The sequence below is a fragment of the Colletotrichum costaricense genome (assembly GCF_030867565.1).
Source record: "Colletotrichum costaricense strain IMI 309622 chromosome Unknown Scaffold_26.1, whole genome shotgun sequence".
NCBI lineage: Eukaryota > Fungi > Ascomycota > Sordariomycetes > Glomerellales > Glomerellaceae > Colletotrichum > Colletotrichum costaricense.
The window spans coordinates 179,516-200,205 of NW_026848255.1; the positions used below are offsets into that span (position 1 = coordinate 179,516).

General features: G+C 54.5%; 9 protein-coding genes across 9 annotated transcripts; 2 read left to right on the forward strand and 7 right to left on the reverse strand.

Annotated features, from left to right (window-relative positions):
* Window positions 1-217: 217 nt before the first annotated feature.
* On the reverse strand, window positions 218-640 carry CCOS01_15872 (uncharacterized protein; the record flags this gene model as incomplete). Its single annotated transcript, XM_060464010.1, has 1 exon — window positions 218-640. A coding segment is annotated over one exon (423 nt), but the record flags the coding sequence as incomplete, so codon positions are not given.
* A 2,653-nt stretch (window positions 641-3,293) lies between these two features.
* On the reverse strand, window positions 3,294-7,229 carry CCOS01_15873 (uncharacterized protein; the record flags this gene model as incomplete). Its single annotated transcript, XM_060464011.1, has 2 exons — window positions 3,294-4,676; window positions 4,737-7,229. The coding sequence occupies 2 exons, from the start codon at window positions 7,227-7,229 to the stop codon at window positions 3,294-3,296; spliced, it is 3,876 nt and encodes a 1,291-aa protein (XP_060305392.1).
* A 1,380-nt stretch (window positions 7,230-8,609) lies between these two features.
* CCOS01_15874 (uncharacterized protein) lies at window positions 8,610-9,612 on the reverse strand (the record flags this gene model as incomplete). The annotated part of the gene is made up of 2 exons (XM_060464012.1): window positions 8,610-9,355; window positions 9,435-9,612. 2 exons carry the CDS (start codon window positions 9,610-9,612, stop codon window positions 8,610-8,612), a joined length of 924 nt encoding a protein of 307 aa, XP_060305393.1.
* Window positions 9,613-10,123: 511 nt separating this feature from the next.
* Window positions 10,124-11,468, reverse strand: CCOS01_15875 (uncharacterized protein; the record flags this gene model as incomplete). Its single annotated transcript, XM_060464013.1, has 3 exons — window positions 10,124-10,179; window positions 10,237-10,919; window positions 10,990-11,468. 3 exons carry the CDS (start codon window positions 11,466-11,468, stop codon window positions 10,124-10,126), a joined length of 1,218 nt encoding a protein of 405 aa, XP_060305394.1.
* Window positions 11,469-13,387: 1,919 nt separating this feature from the next.
* On the reverse strand, window positions 13,388-13,633 carry CCOS01_15876 (uncharacterized protein; the record flags this gene model as incomplete). Its single annotated transcript, XM_060464014.1, has 1 exon — window positions 13,388-13,633. The coding sequence occupies one exon, from the start codon at window positions 13,631-13,633 to the stop codon at window positions 13,388-13,390; it is 246 nt and encodes an 81-aa protein (XP_060305395.1).
* A 4,165-nt stretch (window positions 13,634-17,798) lies between these two features.
* Window positions 17,799-19,318, forward strand: CCOS01_15877 (uncharacterized protein; the record flags this gene model as incomplete). The annotated part of the gene is made up of 4 exons (XM_060464015.1): window positions 17,799-17,972; window positions 18,417-18,842; window positions 18,928-19,023; window positions 19,313-19,318. 4 exons carry the CDS (start codon window positions 17,799-17,801, stop codon window positions 19,316-19,318), a joined length of 702 nt encoding a protein of 233 aa, XP_060305396.1.
* On the reverse strand, window positions 18,027-18,209 carry CCOS01_15878 (uncharacterized protein; the record flags this gene model as incomplete). Its single annotated transcript, XM_060464016.1, has 1 exon — window positions 18,027-18,209. A coding segment is annotated over one exon (183 nt), but the record flags the coding sequence as incomplete, so codon positions are not given.
* On the reverse strand, window positions 18,246-18,908 carry CCOS01_15879 (uncharacterized protein; the record flags this gene model as incomplete). The annotated part of the gene is made up of 3 exons (XM_060464017.1): window positions 18,246-18,518; window positions 18,589-18,620; window positions 18,704-18,908. 3 exons carry the CDS (start codon window positions 18,906-18,908, stop codon window positions 18,246-18,248), a joined length of 510 nt encoding a protein of 169 aa, XP_060305398.1.
* Window positions 19,319-20,243: 925 nt separating the features above from the next.
* On the forward strand, window positions 20,244-20,579 carry CCOS01_15880 (uncharacterized protein; the record flags this gene model as incomplete). Its single annotated transcript, XM_060464018.1, has 1 exon — window positions 20,244-20,579. The coding sequence occupies one exon, from the start codon at window positions 20,244-20,246 to the stop codon at window positions 20,577-20,579; it is 336 nt and encodes a 111-aa protein (XP_060305399.1).
* Window positions 20,580-20,690: the final 111 nt, after the last annotated feature.

A 20,690-nucleotide genomic window follows, 5' to 3' on the forward strand; every position in this document is an offset into this window, starting at 1 on the left:
GGAGAAGAAATGAGACAAGCCGGTAGGACAGAGACACAGACAGATGCAATACCAACCTAGCAACCTTGGGGCTGACAAGGATTAACGAGACGGGCACCTTTCTTCGTTGGTCAGGTCCCGGCCGGTTTGCTGCTGCTGACCGGGGGGAGGGGGAAGAAGGAGAAGGGGCTCGGGCTCTTGCGCGCGCGCTTTCGTTACCGAGAGGAAAGGTCTATTGTCAGGGTTCGCGAGCTTTCTTTCGCTTCTTCGCTTCCTTCGCCTTTTGCAATCTGCTAGTCGTCTCCCGATGCAAGTGCAGGTGCAGGGATTCGAGGGGATGGATCTGCGCTACGCCAAGTACAACAAGCCACGCCGCCAAGGCAGCGCCGCCCAAAGAAATGAGGGAGGAATGGATCCGCGGGTGGTCGAAGGTCAGATTGACAATATGAATACCGTTCGCCGCCGCCTGTCCGTTCTTGATGGTTGATGTGCTTGCTATGGCTGGATATTTAGAGTGAGGCGCTGTACATTCCCTCGCGAGGCACCTTTGTTGGTGGTTGAGGCTGAGGTTGGAGTGCTTGGTATCAGCTAGACTGTCTACATGATGTACCTTAGGTAAGTAGTAGGAAAGACGAAGACGGTCAGGAGGTGCAAAGGGTCCTTTCCTCGTCTCCCAACTTCGGTACGGAGTACATCTTGACAATATCTTGCAAGGAAACGACTGATGCGTGCGTGCCTACCAACCGGGTGGGTCTGTCCAACAGGCAGCTCGACGCAGGGTTGGGAATCCCAAAGAACCCCCCCAAACGTCTCCTTCATCTCTCACCTCTCTTCTCTCCCTTTGGATGATCAGTCTACACTATCCTTCTCGATTGGGAACCCCACCCACAATTCCAGGATCGGCACACTGGATTGGTGAGATGTTACACTGCAGCAGCAACAAGTGCTGAGTGCAATCACCAGTATGCTCCGCCACCAACCTGTCTCGATGGTGACGCCATCCCCAGAACACAAGACGAAGAGGGGCAGCACAGACTGCTTCTGGACACCATACTCAGTCGAATTATTCCCTCTCAACGGAAGCCAACATGGCCATTGACATCTCCAAGATTTAAGGTGTTCAGTGCAAGAGGAGAGAACGGGAGACGAAAAGACACAGAGAATGGCAGAGAGAGAGGTCGTGCGTGGTAAGGCTGGAGAAAAGCGGGCCACGCTTCCAACGCTAAACCTTGGAGGAGCCACCCAAACCCAGCCCCAGCCCCACAGGTCAGCAAATAAGCACCATCCAATGGAACGCGGCGCAGGCAACACACCAGGGACCTGAGGTGATGCCATTAATTGAAACAAAAAGAAGAGGCGCCGCCGCCGCCCCCCTGCAGACATGCACACCAACGTCTCTCTAAGGAGTACTTCCATGGAAGCAGCCCAAGTTCCAACCAACCTGCCAACCCAAAGACGGACAAGACAGACGACGACCCTTACCGTTTGATGGAAACCCGCCAACGGTCTAGCGCTACCGCACGCTGAGCTGCTAGTGTCGCTGCGGCTGATGTGAGCTTTGCCCAACCCGCCTTAGGCCTTGGACGCTCACCGGGGCGATGCCCACCTCGACAGTCGACACCAAATCCTTCTCCCGCTGCCGTCGCCGACGATATGCAGTCTCTCAATACCACCTCTGCTCCATGCCGTGGTCAGGCTCTCATCACTCTCAGACCGGCCGGTGGTGACATGGGCCTACGTATGCCGTGGACCATGTCATTAAAACAAAGTAAGCTTCCTCTTCAAGCTTTCCCGCTGCTGTCCAGACTCTAACGGTCTGACCTCGTTCCCTCGCACGGTTACTCGATGTCAAGCCCCGAGGCTTACTTCAGATGCTGCTAGGTGGATAAGAGCCATCCCATTTCAAACCGAAGAATGTCACCCGGTTTCCAAAACACGCTTCGTCTGTACCGAAAGCTCGTGAAAAGCACTCTAAGATGGAGAGACGACACACTTCTCTTCTCCATGCCATCCCATGTTCCCAAAAGTCCAATTCCCCTCCCCCACCCGCTACGTCGCATTGTCCACACCCTCTTCTCTGCTGCCTGCCGATCCTACCACACCAACCCGGGCTCTGCGGCCTGCCTAACGAATCCCTGTCCCGAAGCTCCCACAGCTCCACCCAATGCGCTCGATGCCAACAGCGGCGCATGTAAGCCAACATCCAACAACGACGAAACATGCCACACACGCACACAAGATCCCAACTTCCAACGGGCGCGTCGCGAGAAGAAAATGATGTCCCACTTTCCGAGCGAGCGCCTCGCCTGGTCAAGGCCTTTATGCACATTGTTGGCTTCGTCGGCGCATGTTTGCTATTACGGGCCCTTTGTAATGGGGACAAGTCCGGGCGCGTGCAAGACGATGCGCTCATTACGACGAACACATTAATTGAGAATGGCATGTGCGGAATGGCATAGCAGTTGCTCAGTGACCTAACCAACTCTGTTACTTCTTGTCCCTTTTGCTACCCCTATCCGTCACTCTGGCGCCCGTTTTCCCCTGTCGCATGCGAGCACCTGCCAACAGACCCCCAATGTGATACACATTTATAGATAGATTGCCAAAAAGAAGCCATTCGTAGTGACCGGACCAACAGGCGCAACAAAGGAACCCAGTTTGTAATTTTCACAGGACTTACACGCCCGGCCATATTCCCATATCCGGGGACGGAAATCCGGAAGAAGTTTCCACGATTCTCACCTTGCCTCAGCTCACAACTTAGACACAAAACTTCAGAGCTTCCCCGTTTCCTGACATCAACCACGTCGTCAGTTCCGTTGATCCACAAAAAAAGTGCATCTCGAAAGCTCAAAAGACGTTACAAGTTTGTACACTTTCATCTCTTTCTTTGTATTACTTTGCAAACCGTCCTCGCAGACAGTCTAAAATAAAATTATATACTCGAACGGGTCTACGATGGCTTTGTAGTTAGTTAGTTAGTTATAAAGAACCATTTCCCCAAAACGCTATCCAAGAGAGAACCACAACAAGCATCCTTCACCTCTCCCTCTCCCTTCCTCCCCGAGATCATACAACAAACATCGTGATTGACTGTCCTTCGTAAACATTGTAAACACGCCTTTGTCAGGGACGGGAACCAAGGCTACACCAGCAAACATCTTGCTCAAGCAACAAGACAGAGCAAAGTACTGCGGCACCATCGTACGGAGACAAAGTCCCGATTTCGCTTCCAAACAAGATTGAACTCATACGCCGCCAAAAGCCATGCCCCATGCTTGCTTGCTCTCCCCATACCGGGGACCGGGACCATTTTATGCAAAAGTCATCTGGATCTCCTTCTCTTTACCAAAATCATCATCGTCATCAACGTCCGCCCAGGGGTTCGACGCCCCCATATTAGGCACCGTCTGCGCCGACTTCATCTCCGGCCGCGACGGCGGAGGAGCGGGATCGTCCTTGGGCGGCGGCCGCGGCGCCGGCGGCGGATCGTGAAAGGAAGTGTCAAACGTCATCTCCACCTCCTCCTCGAGCGGAGACGGCGCCGCGTGGTACGGCGACACGGCCCTCTGCTGCGACAGCGTGGGCGAGAACGTCTGGCTGCCCTGGAACGTCGGCGTCCTCTCGGGCGTGTACGAGTAGGAGCCAGTCGTCTCGTACGAGGCTCGGCCCGGTACCGCGTACGCGCTCTTAGTCTCGCGCAGGCTGTCTCGTGGGTTGAGCGATCCGTTTGACGAACTGAGATCGAGTCTCATGGGCGGGAGTGTGGACTTGAGCTCCTTTACTTGGAACTCTGCGGGCTCCTCCTCTTGCGTCGTGGCAGTCTTTTCCTTTGCGACTTCGGCTCGGATGGCCTCGACGTCAAACAGCACACCGTGGTTGTTACCCTCCTTGTCTTCTGTCCTCGGGTTCGGTTTGTTTCCGTCCTTTGCCGAGTCTTCGTAAATCTCCCACTTCTCCTTGTCCGCCTTCTTCCCCCGTCCGAAGATGGAAAAGCGGCTCTTCTTCTTCTGCCCCTCCCTCTCAAGCTCCTTGCGAGCCTCCTCGATCTCGTTGATGAGCTCTCGCTGACGCTCCTGATGATTATCGGGGTCGGCATCTTCGATTTCGGTGAATTCGTCACTCTCCACGAGCCAGCCGCACTCTCGGAGGAGACGCGGCATAGCCTTACGGTACTCCATGTGACCTTTGACAAACTCTGTGACATCAAAGTTTTCAATCCACGGCAGGTCCTCAATGGGAGCCAGTCCAGCCACCTTGCGAGGGCCACCGCCAGTCAAACGGAAAAGGTAGGCGAGGATCCAGTCGTTGCTGCTGTACCCATTGACAAACCTTCCTGGAACAACAGTGCGGGCTCGGAGGTATTCGTCCTTCTTGATGATGAGGGGAGAACCGAACAAGTAGACATTCTGAACCAGGCCGTAGGCCCCCTTTCTCGCCAGCTCCAAGAGGCAGGAGAAAATGACTCGCGAACCGAGTGAATATCCGACAAGTGTGACTGGGCGTGTTCCCAAATTTCTGTCAATCAAAGAGTCCGCCAAAATGAGACCTGCAGACCAGGCTCTGTCTTGTGATACACTCCAAGGGTTATCAATCAGGTATGCCAACTTTGTCAAGACAACGGGTAATGACAGGGCAGCCATCAAACTGGTCAAGATTGTACTTGCAAGAACTTGTTGCAGACCTTGTGTCAGAGCCTAGGAAAGGTTAGTGGGAACTGAGAAAAAAAAAAGTGATTGAAAGGGGCAGCAACAAACCTCCGTAGCGAGAATGTTGATCGTGTCACCCATACTCCGCAACATTTCGGGCTCCCAGTAGACAGAGTACAAATCGCCCATAATGGGGTCCACGGTGCTGAATGGCAAACGGACGTCATCCACCTTGCCCGTCATCCATCCGGCTACTGTGACGACGAGATGCACCCTCTTGTTGTTGTGCAGCGGCCGATACTCGAATGTCTTGACGGCTCCCGTCCTCCTGTTTGCCGCTCGGCCACCGATAACGCTACCGGATGCCGCGGCACTGGATGTGATGATGGCAGCTCCGCCGACTCCTCCGAGGAATGTAGATGTACCCGTCACTCCAATGGTGGTGAAGCCAGCAGCCAAGCCGGCGCCAATGACGGGAGCGAGAAGGCCAGCCGAGAGGCCAATGACTAGACCACCACCCACGGTAGCCAACCCCATCATCATGTAGCGCTTCTTGAGAGCTTGTTTCCTCCGATGCTCCATATGCTCGTCCTCGTTCCAGTTTTCTTGCTCTGCGGCCTGTTGCATCTCCAACGCGTCCGTCACCTTCTTTTCAAACTTTCTGACATCCAACCAGTCGATTTGAAGACTCTTGCCAACCCGCTCTAAAAGAATTCTTGATCTGCAATCATACACCGAATCGGCAATCAAAAGAAGAAATAGGTCGCACAGCACCGTCCAACGCAGGTCAATGTCGATTTTGTCCGAGGTAACCATCTGGGCTGGGGTCTTCACAGGAGGTAGCTCCTCTCCTTCGTGCGCCTCGTACGGCGGTGGCGCTTCGGCCGCTTTCTCGGTCTGCGAGAGCGCGGGTGAAGGGGGGCCCATACTCCTCGGCGAGGTAACGGAAAGCGAGCTACGGGATTCCCTTGGCGATGTGACGGAGAGAGAGCTGCGCGACTCGTTTTCGTCCTCGGCCATGGGGTTCTTGACACGGGCGTTTGCCATCAAAATCGGAGTCAAGTCCGACGGCACCACGCCGTGGTCGCTGAGTTGTTCAACCATGATCTGCTCGGCGGAGCTGATGTCCATGTGTGTATAGAGACGGATCATCATCTTCTGACCCCACATCTTGGTCGCTTCGGCCGACATTGTGACATCCTTCTTTGCGCTCCTCGTGTGCTCGACGCTCTCGGCTTCCTTGACCATGTTATGAACCTCCAGTCTCGTCAGTCCCACGTAGGCGATTCTCTGCCCTTCCGTCAGCAGGTCCTTGGTTGCCTGCATCTGAGAGACAGCATCGCGGGCCTCGCTGTCGTCTTCGCCGATACTCGTGCCATTCACTTCCTTGAAGAGGTATTGGGTATTGTCGTCCATGCTGGTGGCTGATTCGGCATCGTCGTCCATAATTACTCGGGTATATCCCTTTCCTGCACCGCCAAGTCCGCCGTAGCCGTATGTCTCGTCAACTTCGTCGGCCTTGAACTCCTTTGCGACAAGTCTATTGTCATCGTCATAAATATCGTACGGGGCGAATGCGGGCATCGTTTGCCAGTCGCCGTCATCGTTGTCATCGCTCTCCTTCTTGTCTGACGTCAGTTGTTGGTGGGAGAATTCGGAGACGCCGACGTTGCTGGTATTGCTCTGGTCTCTCTTGTGCTGCGTTTTAGGAGAAGGAGGCTCTGCCACCTTTGGCTCGGGCTCGTCTGCCTTGTCGACGAGCTTTGCAGGTGATCCTGGCTGCTGCGGCTCGAGATTGCTAGGCTTAGTTTCTGGTGACGTCTTTTCCGACTCCTTTGATTCGACCCGGTCGGTTGCACCTTTTGTTGTGACACCCTCCTCCTTGCTCTCGCTCTTGGTTGTTGCTGAAGCTTCTGTTGTTGATGGCTTCTCGGTACTGCTCTTAGCGGCGACCACCTCTTTGGCTTCGACTTTGGCCTCTCCCTCGACTTCCTTGTTTGCTGGAATTTCCTGGCCTTTGACATTTTCTCCATCCGTTTTGATTGTCACATTCTTGTCCTTGGCCTCGTCTTTGTCCAAATTTGAAGTTACAGGGGTAGATGGTGTATTCGAGGTCGCTCCGGAGGCAACGGCCGTAGCCGGCTGCTCGGATTGAGCGTCTTTGAACTCGTCATCGTCGCTTTCCGACTCGCCGTCTTTCCCGTCGACTTCCTTCCTCGCTAAAGCAGCCGTCTGGTTGCTTGCGTCTGTTGCATGCTGCCCATCGTGAACCGGCTTCGGTTGGGACTCGTTCGGCTCGGATTGATCGTCGGTCGTCTGATCGGTCTCCTGAGGCGGCGGTGACACGTATCGTCTGATGGGTAGGCCGAAATCGTCCACCTCAGGCATGTCGCTCGTCATGGCCGCAGCGGGAGTCTGCTTTTGCGTAGATGCAGGTGCAGTTGCAGTCGCAGTTGCGGTTGCATCTGATGCACGAGTGCCATTCGGTAGCTGGTCAGCTGCCTCCGTATCGGCAGCGGGAGCGGCGGCGGCGGTGGCTGTCGTCGAGGAGGGGTTGTTGGTGTTGGTGTTGGTGGTGGCAGACTCGTCTGAGCCCGCCATGTTGAGATGTCGTGTATTGCCTCTTAGACAAACATGCGAGCTGTTTGTCTCAATGTGCCAGAAAAAGATTCAGGTAAAGAGGCCAAGGCAAGGGTGGGCAGCCTCTTTTTTCCCTTTTGTTTCGGGTATTGGAAAACGAATGGGTCGCGGGCTTATGCCGGGTTGGAGTAAGGTCGGTATCCGTAGGGGACGACGCGCAATACCTTGAGCAGTGGAACGAAAGCGAACTAAAGACTCCGTAAAGTGGCTGAGATTAGAATTACTGTGGGATATGTTTTCCAGGCGTGCCGAACGCGCAGTTTCCGTGAGGTAAGGTACTCAGACGTGCTAACTTTTGAGAGGATTCGAGCCACGGGAACCTCCAACTGGAAGTCAAATTAGATGGACTAGGGGGGAGCAACGACTTGAAGAGTACGTCCACGTGTTTTTTCTGAGTCTGAGTCTGAGTCTGAGTCTGAGTCTGAGTCTGAGTCTGAGTCTGAGTCTGACAGGGTGCTTCTTTTCACGAAAGGGGGCCCGCGGGCTCGAAAGGGATGATGAAGAAAGTCCTGTTGTCGGTTGTTGGCGAATTTGATGGTTGATTTGGTTAATCCATCAGGGGAACAGTAAGCCAAACATCAAATCCCCCCAATTGCGCCCCTCAGCCCCCCCCAATGACGATCCGCTAGAGTGCCGCGACTGCCATTTCCTGTGGGGACCGAACAGGCCATGCGAATTGGAGAATGTCAGTGCCCATGAGGTGGTCACTCAAGGACTGTGCTCACCTCGCGCAGTGTTAGTGCTCACTGAGGTGGCTGTCAGCCAGATTGAGGCACATTGGCTCACCGCCCAACACACCACGACAGTGACCGTTTCAGCGGTCGAGAGCTCTGACCTCTGACCAGCCCTGCCGCCCCTCCCAAAGACATCACACTGGACCTTCCAGTGCCTCCTATGGCAAACTGACGACATTGGGAGGCCTTTGAAGGATGGAGGGGTGCCCTGGCTTCGATATTATCGTCATTGGGCTTTCATACACGATATCTTGGTGGTTTTGGACGTGTTGTCGCATCACCTCAGATAAGCCATCCTCCAGGAGGGAACATCACCGAGTTCCTGTCCTACCAACAGACACTGAGACCTTCAAGCGTGATCCCCCATTATCCCGTAGGTAGCAAATCAAGGGGTCACATTCGAGATGCCGGTAATTTCAAAGACCGCCAGTTCATGAGACGATTCAGAAACACATTCACTCGACGATCCTCCCGTACGGTGTACCTCGCTGTAGCAAGAATTCCCCATTAAATTGGTATCTCTGAGCTTTTGTTGTACCTTTTACATTCCAATCATTTTAATAAGCCCCCACCCGAAAACTCCCTTTTGGTATGCAATATCGAATCCCTACGAGCTTTCCGCCGCCTGCTCCGTCGACGCCTCGCCCTGGTTCGCGGCAGGCGTACTCGACGAGTCCGCCGCATCGCCAGCGGCCTGGCCCTTGTTCCGTCTTCTGCGCTTCTTCTTCGCCGGGCCTTCTCCCTCTCCCTCGCCTCCATCTGCGGCGGCCCGCGCTTCCTTTGCTTCCTTGTGCGCCGTGTCGCCGCCGCTCGTGGCCTTCTTCGCCTTCTTGACCGCCAAGGGGTTCGGTCCCTTGCGTCCCCTCTTCTTATCCTTCTTCTTCTGCTCTTGAGCAACTCCTCCTCCTCCTCCGGACTTGCCCTCCTTTTCGCTTTCATCGTCGTCGTCCTCATCATCCTCCTCGCGCTTCCTCTTCCTCTCGGGCCTGACGAGCCCGTCGCGGAACTTGCTCTTCTCCTCCTTGGTCCTGATCGCCACGCTCTCCGTCGCCATGGGCTCGAGGATCATGACCGATCGCTTAATGTAAATCTGCGGGACACCCGGGATCTCGCGAAGCATGCGGCGCACGTCGCCTGACTGGCTCGCGACGCAGTAGCGGTGCTTGTTGACGAGGTTGCTCTTGGGGTCGACGACGGCCTTCATGCATTCCATCGTGCTTAGGGGTTCCGGGTAGTCCTCGGGCAAGTGGCCGCAGCGTCTCCGCTCGAGCGTCTTTGCAAAGTCGATGATTTTGTTCATGTCGGGTTCGTTCTTGCGCAGGTACAGCTTGCGGATCTCGCATTGTGTGATCACTGTGTGCGTCAAATAGTCAGCCTTCGAAGCACTCGTCCTCATTCCTGATGTTTAATCGTCGGCGTGCTGTATACTCACTTGGCTTGACCTTGCCGTGCAGCGTGCGCTCCAGTCCGGCGAGCAGGTCGTATCTGAAGTTGTGGCAGTCGACCACCATTTCAGCGTCGACTAGACATTGGTACGGTTCGCGGAATCCCCATGTCAATTGGTACTGGTTCATCAGCTTGCGATACTGTTTGCTACGTTTTCCACGCATTGTGAAAGTATGGGTGGCGAGGGGAAAATGCCCTTGCCGTCGAACGGGAGGTGGTTTGATCTGATCAACGCAGCAAAGACGGTGGTGGAGGCAGATGTTTGCGTTGAAGTCGCGAAATTTCTTGCTGGAAAAATTGCGATAAGATAAGAGGTCTGGCCCATGAAGGCCGATCTAACCCCACCATGGTCCGGCCACGACCTTGCGCAACGTCACTTGAGGAAAGGTATCATGGATTTTCTTTTACAGAAACGAGCATCGCAAACGCTTCCATGCGAGAAATCGCCAGATATTGGTGATATGTGTTCAATTAGCGGCAAACTTTGCACTATCCATGGATTCCTGTGAATATCAAAAGCCAATTAAACGCCAAGTACCTCCCAAAAGATGGCCACTGTCATCCCGACTCGGGTAAGGCGTATGCCATAATGATTGCAGCCTGCCCCTGCGGGACCTTTTCCGTAAATTCTATTTCCCATGATTGCCCTATTTCGTGATATCGCCCTCCTCATCATCATGCATCCTGTTTCCTCACGAGCGCAGCCACGACGCTGATGTCATCGAGTTTGCCTGTTTCCTTTGTTAGCCTCAGTGGAATATCACGGCCTGGCGGAGCCGATAACTTACCTCCAACGCTTGGTAGCCCTTCCTCAATGGCATGCTCCATAAACGGGCTTTCCGCGAATGGATCCGTCGCAATCTTCTTCGCGGCCGCGACCAACTCCTCGGCAGCGAGCTTCATGCCCCCGTTTGCGCCCCCCGTCCGGTCGCCCTCGACTCTGTCGCCCCCGCACTCCCCATTCTCCCAGCGTTCTATGCTCTTCTGAATGCTGTCGACAATCTCGTGCTCCCACAGGTTGTCGATGACGCCGTCCGACATGGCGAGGACCACGTCCCCGACCTGTATCTCCACAATGTCCAAGACGGCTTCCGTGTTGGGGGTGTCGGGGCTGTTGGTGCCCAGCTGGCGGGGGCAGTCGAACCAGTGCCACTGTTCCTTGGTTTTGTAGACGACCTTCTCGTGCCTGGGTCGGAGGATCATGACTTGGCAGTCGCCGAGATTGGTGACGTAGACCTGGGGCACCTTCTCGCTGCCTCCTTGCAGGGTCTTGTAGTGCAGCAGCGCTCCGCTCGCCGTCGTGGTGCCTTGCCAGTCGTTCGGGTCCGAAGTCGCTTTCAGGGTCTGCTCATACGCCGTCTGGAGATAGGCTACCGGGTCGGGCTTGTAGACGTCGCCCGCGGCGCGAGGGTTGGTGGACTCTTGCTGAATAGCTGTCGCCCAGTAATGTAGAATCAAGCGAGACCAGAGGCTATTACTCCGACATCAATATTGGGACGTCCGATCAACGGAGAGGGGGAGGGGGAATATAAAGCACCTACCCAGCATGGCCCCTCGGGCGTGTTGACCAAGCACCGACACCATCGTTTGCACAAATGAAGTTGTCGCTGGCAAACACCGCATCGTCTCCGTTTGTCTGTCCGAGGATGATCTGCCCGTCTACTCTCGCGCGCCGATCGCGGCTTCGGTGATGGGTACTGAGCGGGTCGGAAAACGAGCCCGACGGAGGGGAGAGGAAGGGCGGCGGGAACGGTCGCGGCGCTCGCTTGGCGAAGAGGGAGACGCCGGTCTCGAAGCGGAACGGTTGTTGCGTCTGTGGTGGTGATTTCTGCTCGGAAGAATTTGCTTGCGACGGCGGCGGCGTTGTTGTTGATGTTGTCGTCGTCGCCGTCGACAGGCAAGCCGCCCTGCTAGGTCGGTATCGCTGCGGCCATGATGCTGGAGATGCGCCCTGAGGCACTCTCGGCGGCCGCGCTTTGAAGGGGGGAATCGCCAACAAGGGCCCGGGTAACCTCCTCATTCCCACGTGTGAGGCAGACAAGGCGCCTTTTGCGATGTTGGATCGCAACGAGACGAAATCGCTGGGCCTGTTGCCGTTATCTTTTGGCGCTGGAAGGGTGCCGCAGGAGTGCTGGGCATGGCCGGGGGGTGGGCTTCGATGTGTTGGTTGGGGGCTCTCCGAACCGGGGGTTAAATTGGGGCGCTACACGTGCAGGCGCGTTTTGGTCCCAGGCCGGTGCATTGGGCACTGGGCTGCAGAGTCGTAGCTGGGAATTAGGAGCTCTAGGCGGCCGTAGAGGGCTGGCACGGCTGGGTAGGTAGGTGCAAAAACTCTGAACTTAGGTAAGCACAGTCAAAACACCCCCCACCTCTCCTTTTTGTCACCAAGAAGCCCAACATTTAGGTCAACACTCTGTAAGTAGGAGCATTGGTTGAGCCACAACATGCTGTTTCTGTAAATGAAGTTCTCACAACTAGGAGCTCCCCTGTCCCACATTGACCGCATTTTGAATAGAAAATTCCTTCACTAGCATCACCCTTCACAACACCAGGAAAGCAAGCAGCACACAAACAAACTACAAACAGAACTGAAAATTTTCTGACAGAAAATTCTTAAAGGGAGTGTAGCGTGGCGGGCTCCTGATGGGGCTGATAAGTGGCAATCGATGCAACTGCAGAAATTGTTCCATGTAAAAGCCGAGCACGCCGGCATTGGCATGTCGTAAGAAAATCTTAGCCGTTCCGTAGCTTGATCATTAACAGGATACGGAGTAATAAACCCCTTCCCTATAACCTCATATCGCTCTCACTCGTCTCCGTCGGCATTTCCGATTAGATAGGAACGCGATGCACGTCCAGTCCCCTGAACTTTGAAAGGCAAACTTCCGCCTCGGTGCGGTCCACCGATGCAAAAACCTGGAAACAGGCTCTGAGGCTCCTCTGTCATCAACAGATCGACATTCGCGATCGACAATAGCTTGGCCCGGTCGAGGTGGCCGTCGCTCAGCTGCAGCCTCTGCGGGTGTAACATAGCTAAAATAAACACCATGGCTGGTGGCCTGGAACAGGATGGAAGCATGGCATTGGAGCAATCTGCGTCACACTCGAAGCTTGCTGCGTCCATTGAGCATGCCGAAATCGAGTAGTCATTCGTTGCGTGAGGGGAACAGGATCTTTCGTAATATATACGAGAAAGTAAGCAGGCAGGTTGTGCAGGTTCAAGAAGCTGTGATTCTAGAAGTTTGCAGCCATTGCCGATCTTTTCTAACAATAACCTCCGAACCACACAAATGTCAAAGGAACCAAACATACGCGCACAAAACTGACAACAGTTCGGATTGCCTTCTTTTGACGAACCGTGTGGTCTTTTGAAAGTCTTTACTTTTCGCGCCACTGCCTCCCTACTTGTGTCTAAGACTGTAGAGAGTGAATCGCGACGCCCGAGACATTCAGTTAGAGCCATCAGGCCTGCAATTAACTATGGATATCATTCACCATGTCTCGCCCTTGCAAGATATCTGCTCGGTACTCACGCATCCAAGAGTCCAGACCAGCCTTTCTCGTGAACCGCGTATCCCAACTCAGCACGGTCTGTGAATTTCGGAGATCGGTAGGGATAGGCTTGGAGCCCCGTTCACGGCTCACGGTTCACCGGACATGACGTAACGGGGCTGACGCAAAGTATTGACACCAACAGGTAAAGATGGTAAGGTGCGCTCACTCAGCAATCGGGAAGCCGGGACTATCGAGTTTAATGAGCATACGTTGTCAGTGAGGTGAGCACGCCTTGATTTGCTTCAATAATCTTTTCATAGTGTTGTCACTGCCCACAGTCGATCAACGCGCGTCGAGGAAGGATCTGCCCGAGCCGCCAACGAACCCGTCCCGTAGGCCGGGAGTTGTCTCATTTGGCGCCAAGCTAACCGGAGAACTGGGCGCTTACGTCAGCGCAGTTCGTCCATCGCCAGCCTGTCGTATCTGTGCCGTCCACCATTTGTACGGCACGGGTAGAGCTCGGAGGAGCCAGACTCGATAGGTGGTGACTGAGCCCTGGACGTTGCATTGCTTTAGCTCATCGACACAGTAATAACCCAGTGTAGGCGGAGGCTGGGAATTTCGTATCCCGCCGTGTTTTTGCTTCGTCTCGAGCTTCGGTCTCCGACGTGATTGGATCAGAAAAGCCATATTCAATAGGGCGGAGTTGTGAAGGGTAAGCGCTTTCGTGGAGAAGCCCAGAAAATACAAGATACCCTCAGATACCTAATTCGATTCGTTTTCGCAATTCCACAGCCAGTTGCTGTTTGCCAAGGGCCCGACATATGACACTCGCCTTCCGGTTGGCTTTGCCAATGTAAACGTCCTACCACTACTCCATACACCTAGGCTCATCTTTCACCACTCTGGACTTTTGTGCGGATTCCGAGTTCGCCTTGCCGCCTTTCAGCGGAGGGGTCGAAATTTGACTGCTCGGGGCGGGACAACAACCCTTGCCCCCGGCCGCATGGCAATGGATCCCAGAAGAGGGGGGCAGAATATTGACGCATGCGGGAACACAGGGGCCCTCGTATGGACCCTTCAGTTCGATTTCCTTCAATGTCCGCGTTTTCGGAATACCTGCGTGAACTTTGCTACAGCGGTCAGGAAGCGGGCAGCGCGCGGCGGAGGAGTCTCAGAAAGCGGTCGACATCGACCAACAAGTCAATGACTACGTACGTGGGCTGGATCTGTGGGAGAGAGAGAGAGAGAGAGATGGAGCCACTCGTCCGATGTCATTCGTGCCTAACTTTATGCTTTGAATTCGTACAGATGATGCACAGAGCAGTACAACATCCTTGCGTTCTGGTTTGGAGGAACCTATCAATGCATACCTACCAGCGATGACGGGGGGAGAGAACGCCCGGTCTGGCGGTTTCACATCGGACACAATTCTGACGGCAGATCGCACCGGAAGGCAGTGTAAACGGCGGCAGCAAGCCCTCCCCTCCAACCAAACGAATGGCCGGCCGCCGCAGCTATGTCGCTGACTGTTCGTACGGATACGCTGTAAGTCTGTGTCCCGTACCCGTACAATTAGAGAGAAGAACAATCAAGAGAAACAGGGGGATCACGGCCGGCGTCAACGGCCCCTCTTCGAACCCTTGGGAGACCCCCTCTTCTACTCCGTACGGATACACACGTATGGATAATGGATGTCGATGCCCCAGCTCTTCGGAGTACTCGACCCGCCCTGGGAGGACCCAGTTTGTCTCCTTTGGCGCCAGCAACTCAATGAGGCAGGCGCATCAAAGTCGGCGAAATCATGCCATGCTGGACAAAATCTGCCCCGGAAATACGTGTTGGCAAGCGGGCTCGCTGCGTTCTCGCTCCGAGATTGAATAGGGTCACTTGGGGTCCCTGCGATCGTGGTCCACGGGTTGGTCGATTCCTTTGGGTTACTGACCCTCAGCTGGGGTTCCTGAACAACCACGGAAGAGGTGGCAGAAAAGCCCAGGAGCCAAGTCGGCACTGGAGTTCCTTGGATACTTTCTTACTTTACAATTGCCGCCGTGTTGTACGTCTCACAGACGGACGGTATTGGGTATGTCTTGCTAGTGGGACGCGGACCTCTGAGAAGTGAGGACAAGAGCGGTAAACTCAAGGTTACAGATGGCCATGAGGCCGTGTTGAAGTGTCTTGTAATCGGGATCAAGAACCAACCTTGAACCAAGACCTCCGGCAAAATGGCACTCTAATGCTTGAGGTCACCGATAGCCAGGGAGTTTAGCTATAGAGGAAGATACTAGGCATAAGTAGATATCTGTATCGACCTAAGCACTAGACGATACAGGGAAGGAGGAGCTTTGTCGGATAAGGTTCCTCAAGTACCTAACCACACGTGGTTCATCGGGCCGGGGAAAGACGCTGTAGCTTTGGAAGACTATTAGATTCCCTTCCGTAACTAAAAGATCATGGAGTTTAGAGAGAAGCCAACATTACTTGTAAGAACTGAAACACAGTTCCCGGCCGACACTGGAAGATCGAGTAGGACCTTGTGATGACGATAAGATGTTCCTTGTTAGAAAGTGATGTTCTAGTATGGACTTATGGCGAGTCGCGACTGGGTGGTCAGGACGGATCGCCAAGCCAGCAAGGGTAGGTACACTCTCCCTCCCGCGACACTGGCTGATTGCAGCTGTTTGGAACATGTCTCCCTACGGAGTACTTTGCCCACATTACAATTACCGTGCTCGTAATTCCATGACCACCATTGACTGTCATGGGCATGCGGAATTCGATTCTGAAAAAGGCATACGTAGCGGTGCGAGGCAGGCCGCGAGGCAGAGATATCATGTCAAATCTCCAACGGAACTCGCAAGGGCGACCGACACAAGAACCGAGACCGAAGCGGACATTACTCTTGCGGTGACGGCCGAGCCGGGTGGTTCTGTCACTTTGTGAAGAATAGCGGCGGCGACGGCGGGCGGCGGGCGGGCATCTGACAACTCAACTTGGGGGCCCAAACAACAATGCTCTCTCTCGCGAACGTGACACCCGACAACCCCGATCGCTTTCTGCGGGCACCGCATGACTTGCGATCCTCCGTCCCAAAGAGAGATAGGCTACGGCTACTGGTTACGGAGAGTACTGGCTCTCCAAATCTCCAACCACTTTACTTTTTTTTTTCTTTGCACAGCCACGCGGGACTCAAGACAAGTGCGGTAGGTGAATCAGAAACTCCATGGTTAGACTAGCTCCGTATGTCTTTATGTACAAGTTGCGACTTTACTTCGGGATGCACGGAGTTTTAGCCTGGACGCCCAGCCCTGCTTCCTAGCTACAGCCTACAAGCAAGTGAGCAGAAGCAGAGCTTCCTAACAGAAAGCGTTCGGCAATGATTTGCACCGAACATATGATATCTTCAGAATAGAGACAGTCGAAGAAGCCAGTGAGCAGGAAGAACCTGAACCATACTGCGTAGGTCTGTCCGTTTCGGTTCATCCCCCCCTTTTGGCCCCCAAAACCTAACCCAGCCTCTTTTTTCCAAAACCTGAAGCCCTCCACGTTCTGGAACAAGACGGTCAGGTGGTGCCTTAATCCGTCCCAAGTAGCCCCAGCCCACGCGCAAGAGCCACGGCGTGTGGCCCAGGGGGAGGATCTGGTGTGGACTCGTGGATCGGGCAGGTGGCGCATCTCCCGGGGCTCTTTTCTTGCCCCCTACAACGGCGCATCATACTGTGGTAGACCGTCGAAGAACCAAACTCCCTTGCCTCTACAAGCAAAGAGTTAAGACGAGACACTGGGAAACGAGGTTTATCTATACGAAAGAAGGAAAACACACAAACAGAACAGTTGAGAATAGTCCAGTAGACGCAAACAGGAGTGTCGGAACAAAGACTACGGGATATCTCTCACCTCGAACTTGACAACTTTCACACCGCATCGAAAAGAACGGATACATTGTCCCGAGATATCTCACGGGTAATACCTCTTGTCTAGGCCACCACCCCAACCCCAACAGCCTGCCCCGGCACGGATCACGAATACACCGGCGCCTGCGCTGTCAGATCCCTAGTCCGCTACTAGTGCGCCTTACCTTATTCACTCGTACGGGTCGACTGGTTAGCCAAGGAGTTGCGAGTTGCAAGCTAGGCGTCCCGACCTCGCATTTATTTCGTTTGGAACCGCCCACCTCCCCCATCTGCCTGCATGCAGTGCTCCGGTCGGTCCTCTGCCAGGCGATCGCCTCATCCACCCGATCTCTTTCTCTCTACGTAGAGTCTTGTCCACTTGCGAAGTTGTGTGGGTGAGAGGGAAGGCGTTGCGCGTCCACCCACCCCATTACCCCTGCTTGGGAACAACAGTGGTACGCTAGACCTACGGACCGCCGTACCCTGGCACGTTTTCTTCTCGACGAGCTAAGGTATCGACAACTGCAACCGCTGTCCAGTTGCTCGCGAGTTGTCGAACTAGTGAGTTGGTAATAACTCGCTGTTGTGTACGGAGTACGGAGGGAGTATGGAGTAGCGCCGAAGCCACTTCCCATTGCGCCGGCGCCAGTCGTTTGGTTCGATTCGAGACTTCCCGTCTTACACGCTTTTGCGCCCTCTGTTACATCCTATTTTTTTTTTTTTTGCGGCTCAGCTTGTCGTACCTAGGCGCCAGACAAGTGTTTACGACGAGACCACTCAAGGCACACACAGTCTCGAGGACCGAGTCGGAAAATGGCTGGGCTGGGCTGGGCTGGGGGGGGGGGGGGGCCATGGGGAAAAGAGACTAAGAATGAGCAGATGCCGATGCACGCAGCAACGCATCCCATCGATCCCGTCCAAAAGAGCACAAAATACCAAGACCCTAAGCCCGCAGAGCCCGGATGCTGGCTCGTCTTGGCAGGCCAAGGGCTTGGATTTTCCGTGTGTCTCTTGACGAGTCGACGGTCAACCTCTCTGAGCCCCGAAAGGCGGATCAAGGAACCTTGACGTGCTGCGTCGTCCGGCTCATCCGCAAGCTATTGAACTTTTTGGGGCCGGGGGAGAGAGAGAGAGAGGTAGGTATGTATCTGGAAGTACTTTTTGACCGCATTCATCGTCTCCTCTCTTTTTTATTCTCCATCTATCCAGCCATTTACTTTCATGATTGAACAGTATACGTAGGCATGTGTTATCCCTTGCAGGAAACCCAAGAGGAGTCGGTAAAGTGAAAGAAATGTCTTGGCTGCAGCTGGAGCAACAGAGACAAACGAAAAGGAAGTCAGAAGAAACAAGGAAAGGGAATCAAGCACAACCTGAAAAGTTTCGAAAAAACCGGGAGGTCGAAGAGGCTAAAAAGACAACCGAAGAGAACTAGCAACGTACCCCAAAGGCCCAAGGTGGAAGGCCGGCTCATAGTGTTCTCCATAAAGTTCCCACCTCACAGACGACAGTAGTGACAGTCCACAATCAGATAGTGCGGCGCTTGTCGGGGGGAGACTAAGCACCGCCGACACCGAAAGAGTAGCGGGAGAGACAGAGTCATCAACATCATCATCGTCGTCGTCGTCGTCGTCGTCGTCGAGATCACGGCCGCCCAGCCCAGCCCGAGCGACCGCCAGAGCCTGTGCGTACGCAAGGACGGCAGCAAGGTAGACAGCACAGCAGACCCCCCGGCATACCCAACGCCATTACGTCGTTCGGGCTCTTGTTCCCGGGGGAAGGGCCTTGGTGTGTTGCTGGTCGTGGTCGACTGTGGCCGTGCCTTTGCCTTGCTGTGCCTGTGCCTGTGTGCCTCACCTTGCCTTACCTTTGAGCTGATCTTTCTGGTCTGGTTTCTGCTGGACCGGGACCTTGACCTGGGAGTCTGGGACCAGCTGCCAAACTGCTGCTACCTTGCTGCAGCGCAGCCGACTGACCTGCGTGACGGTGACGGTGACGGTGACTGGGTACGAGAGAAGAGTGAGGAAACAGCAGGTCGCAGAAGTAGGCGGTGTTGCTAATTCTTGTTGCATAATACGCCTCCGTACGTAGGTACCTCACTCACTCCCCGTACTCCCGGAGGTACTCCCGTACTTGGTACACCTCTCAGAGTACCTCTCAGAGTACCTCTCAGAGTTCCTCTCAGAGGTACGCCTCGTGCTTGGGGGTCTTTTTTGACACGTTCCCGTCGTTTCCATGCTCTCTCCATCCATCCATACCTACCTTACCTACCTTACCTTGACACTCACTCCATACTCGCTCGGGTACGGATTCATACATCATCTCGGGGATTCTCCTACCTTTTTCAGACTTTCTTCCCTCTTTCTGTTTTCCTGGTTTCTGATTTCCTGGTTGTCCTGCTCTTCGATTCGTCTCGTGTCATCTCGAATCTCTCTCTCTTCATCGACTACACTTAACCTCCCTCTAACACCAACAGCGCTGAGACACGTACATACATACAGACAGACGGAACCCGAAGATGTCCATGGCTGAATCCTAATCGCTGCCCGTCCCGAAACTTCGTTACTTGTTCGCCTGGGTCCCTTTATTCGTTCCATCATCCATATTAATTCCACCTTTTTTGTGCTCGCCGCGCAAAGAAGTGTGTGCTTCGTCGGTCAGTCGGATCTTAAGATTACCTTAGAGACCGCGCAACCTCCCTCCCGGCCGCCGAGTCACCCGTAATCGTACGGATACAGCACCGCGTATTGCGTACTGCGCACAGCTCGTCCGGCCATTACATCGCATCGCATCCACTACCACCACACGATAATCTTAAAGCCGGAGAGATCCACGAATCCAACGAACGACCTTCGGTCTCTCACTCACCCCGATTCGTAACGTCCCCCCCTACCGAGCATTCAGAGGAATTGCGCTAGTCCCAGGGCCGAAGCTGTCGATTCCGAAACCCTCGAATCCCCGAATCCCTTCCCGCGCGATCGCATCTCTGTCCATTCCTCGCATCCTCGTCTCGACGGGCTAGAGGGGGCCTTGTAGGCTTGTCCTGCTCATCCAAGACCAATCTTGGTCGCGCACGGCGCAAGTGGTTGTCTCTCAGTAATTTGGTTGCATGGTTGCTGGCTTGGCAAAACGTCGAGCAAGGCGTCAAGCAAAGCCGCAAAGATGGGCCGTAATCGAGGTTCGTGCTCCCACATTCCCTTCTTCCAGCTCTTGTCGCATAGTCTTCCCAAGTTCCCATCTTGTTAGCCTTCTTAGCGCAAGTTGCTGCAGTTGGCACCCCCCCCCCCCTTCTTCCCAAGTTTCCCAGCCCAGCCCAGTCCTTGCAGGCTCGCACCGGACCATCATGCGTAGGAGGCTTTTTTGGTTGCGCGCTGGCGCGTGTTGCTGGCGTGCATCCCAATCCTAATATGCCCAATATCCCTTTTACTGCGCAATGCTGTTGTTTGGCGGCATTTACATCAAATACCCTTGCCCGGCCTTGTTTTCTGTCCACCGCTGGTCCTGGATGGCTTTGCATCACCAGAATCCTGAACCATCGTCCTCGCCATTTAACACTCGTCTCCTGCCTCTGTCTTCCCTGCCGCTGCCCGTCCGCCCCAGTATCGCCCTGCTCGGCCATCCTCACCATCCGTCGTCCTTCTCGCTCGTCCACCGGGGACCCCTCTCTTCCCCTTGCGCTCCTCCCTTCGCAATCCCCCTCACATCCGCTCACCCCCGGCCAGTTGGTGGTCCTGGCCAATTAGTCGGGTACCGGGGCGATATTGTTACTTTTTTATGACCCAGTGGCTTTGATTTTTTTTTTAATTGCCTGTATTTGGTATCACTGAGGTGTAGCTGTGTGGATTCGGAAGGAG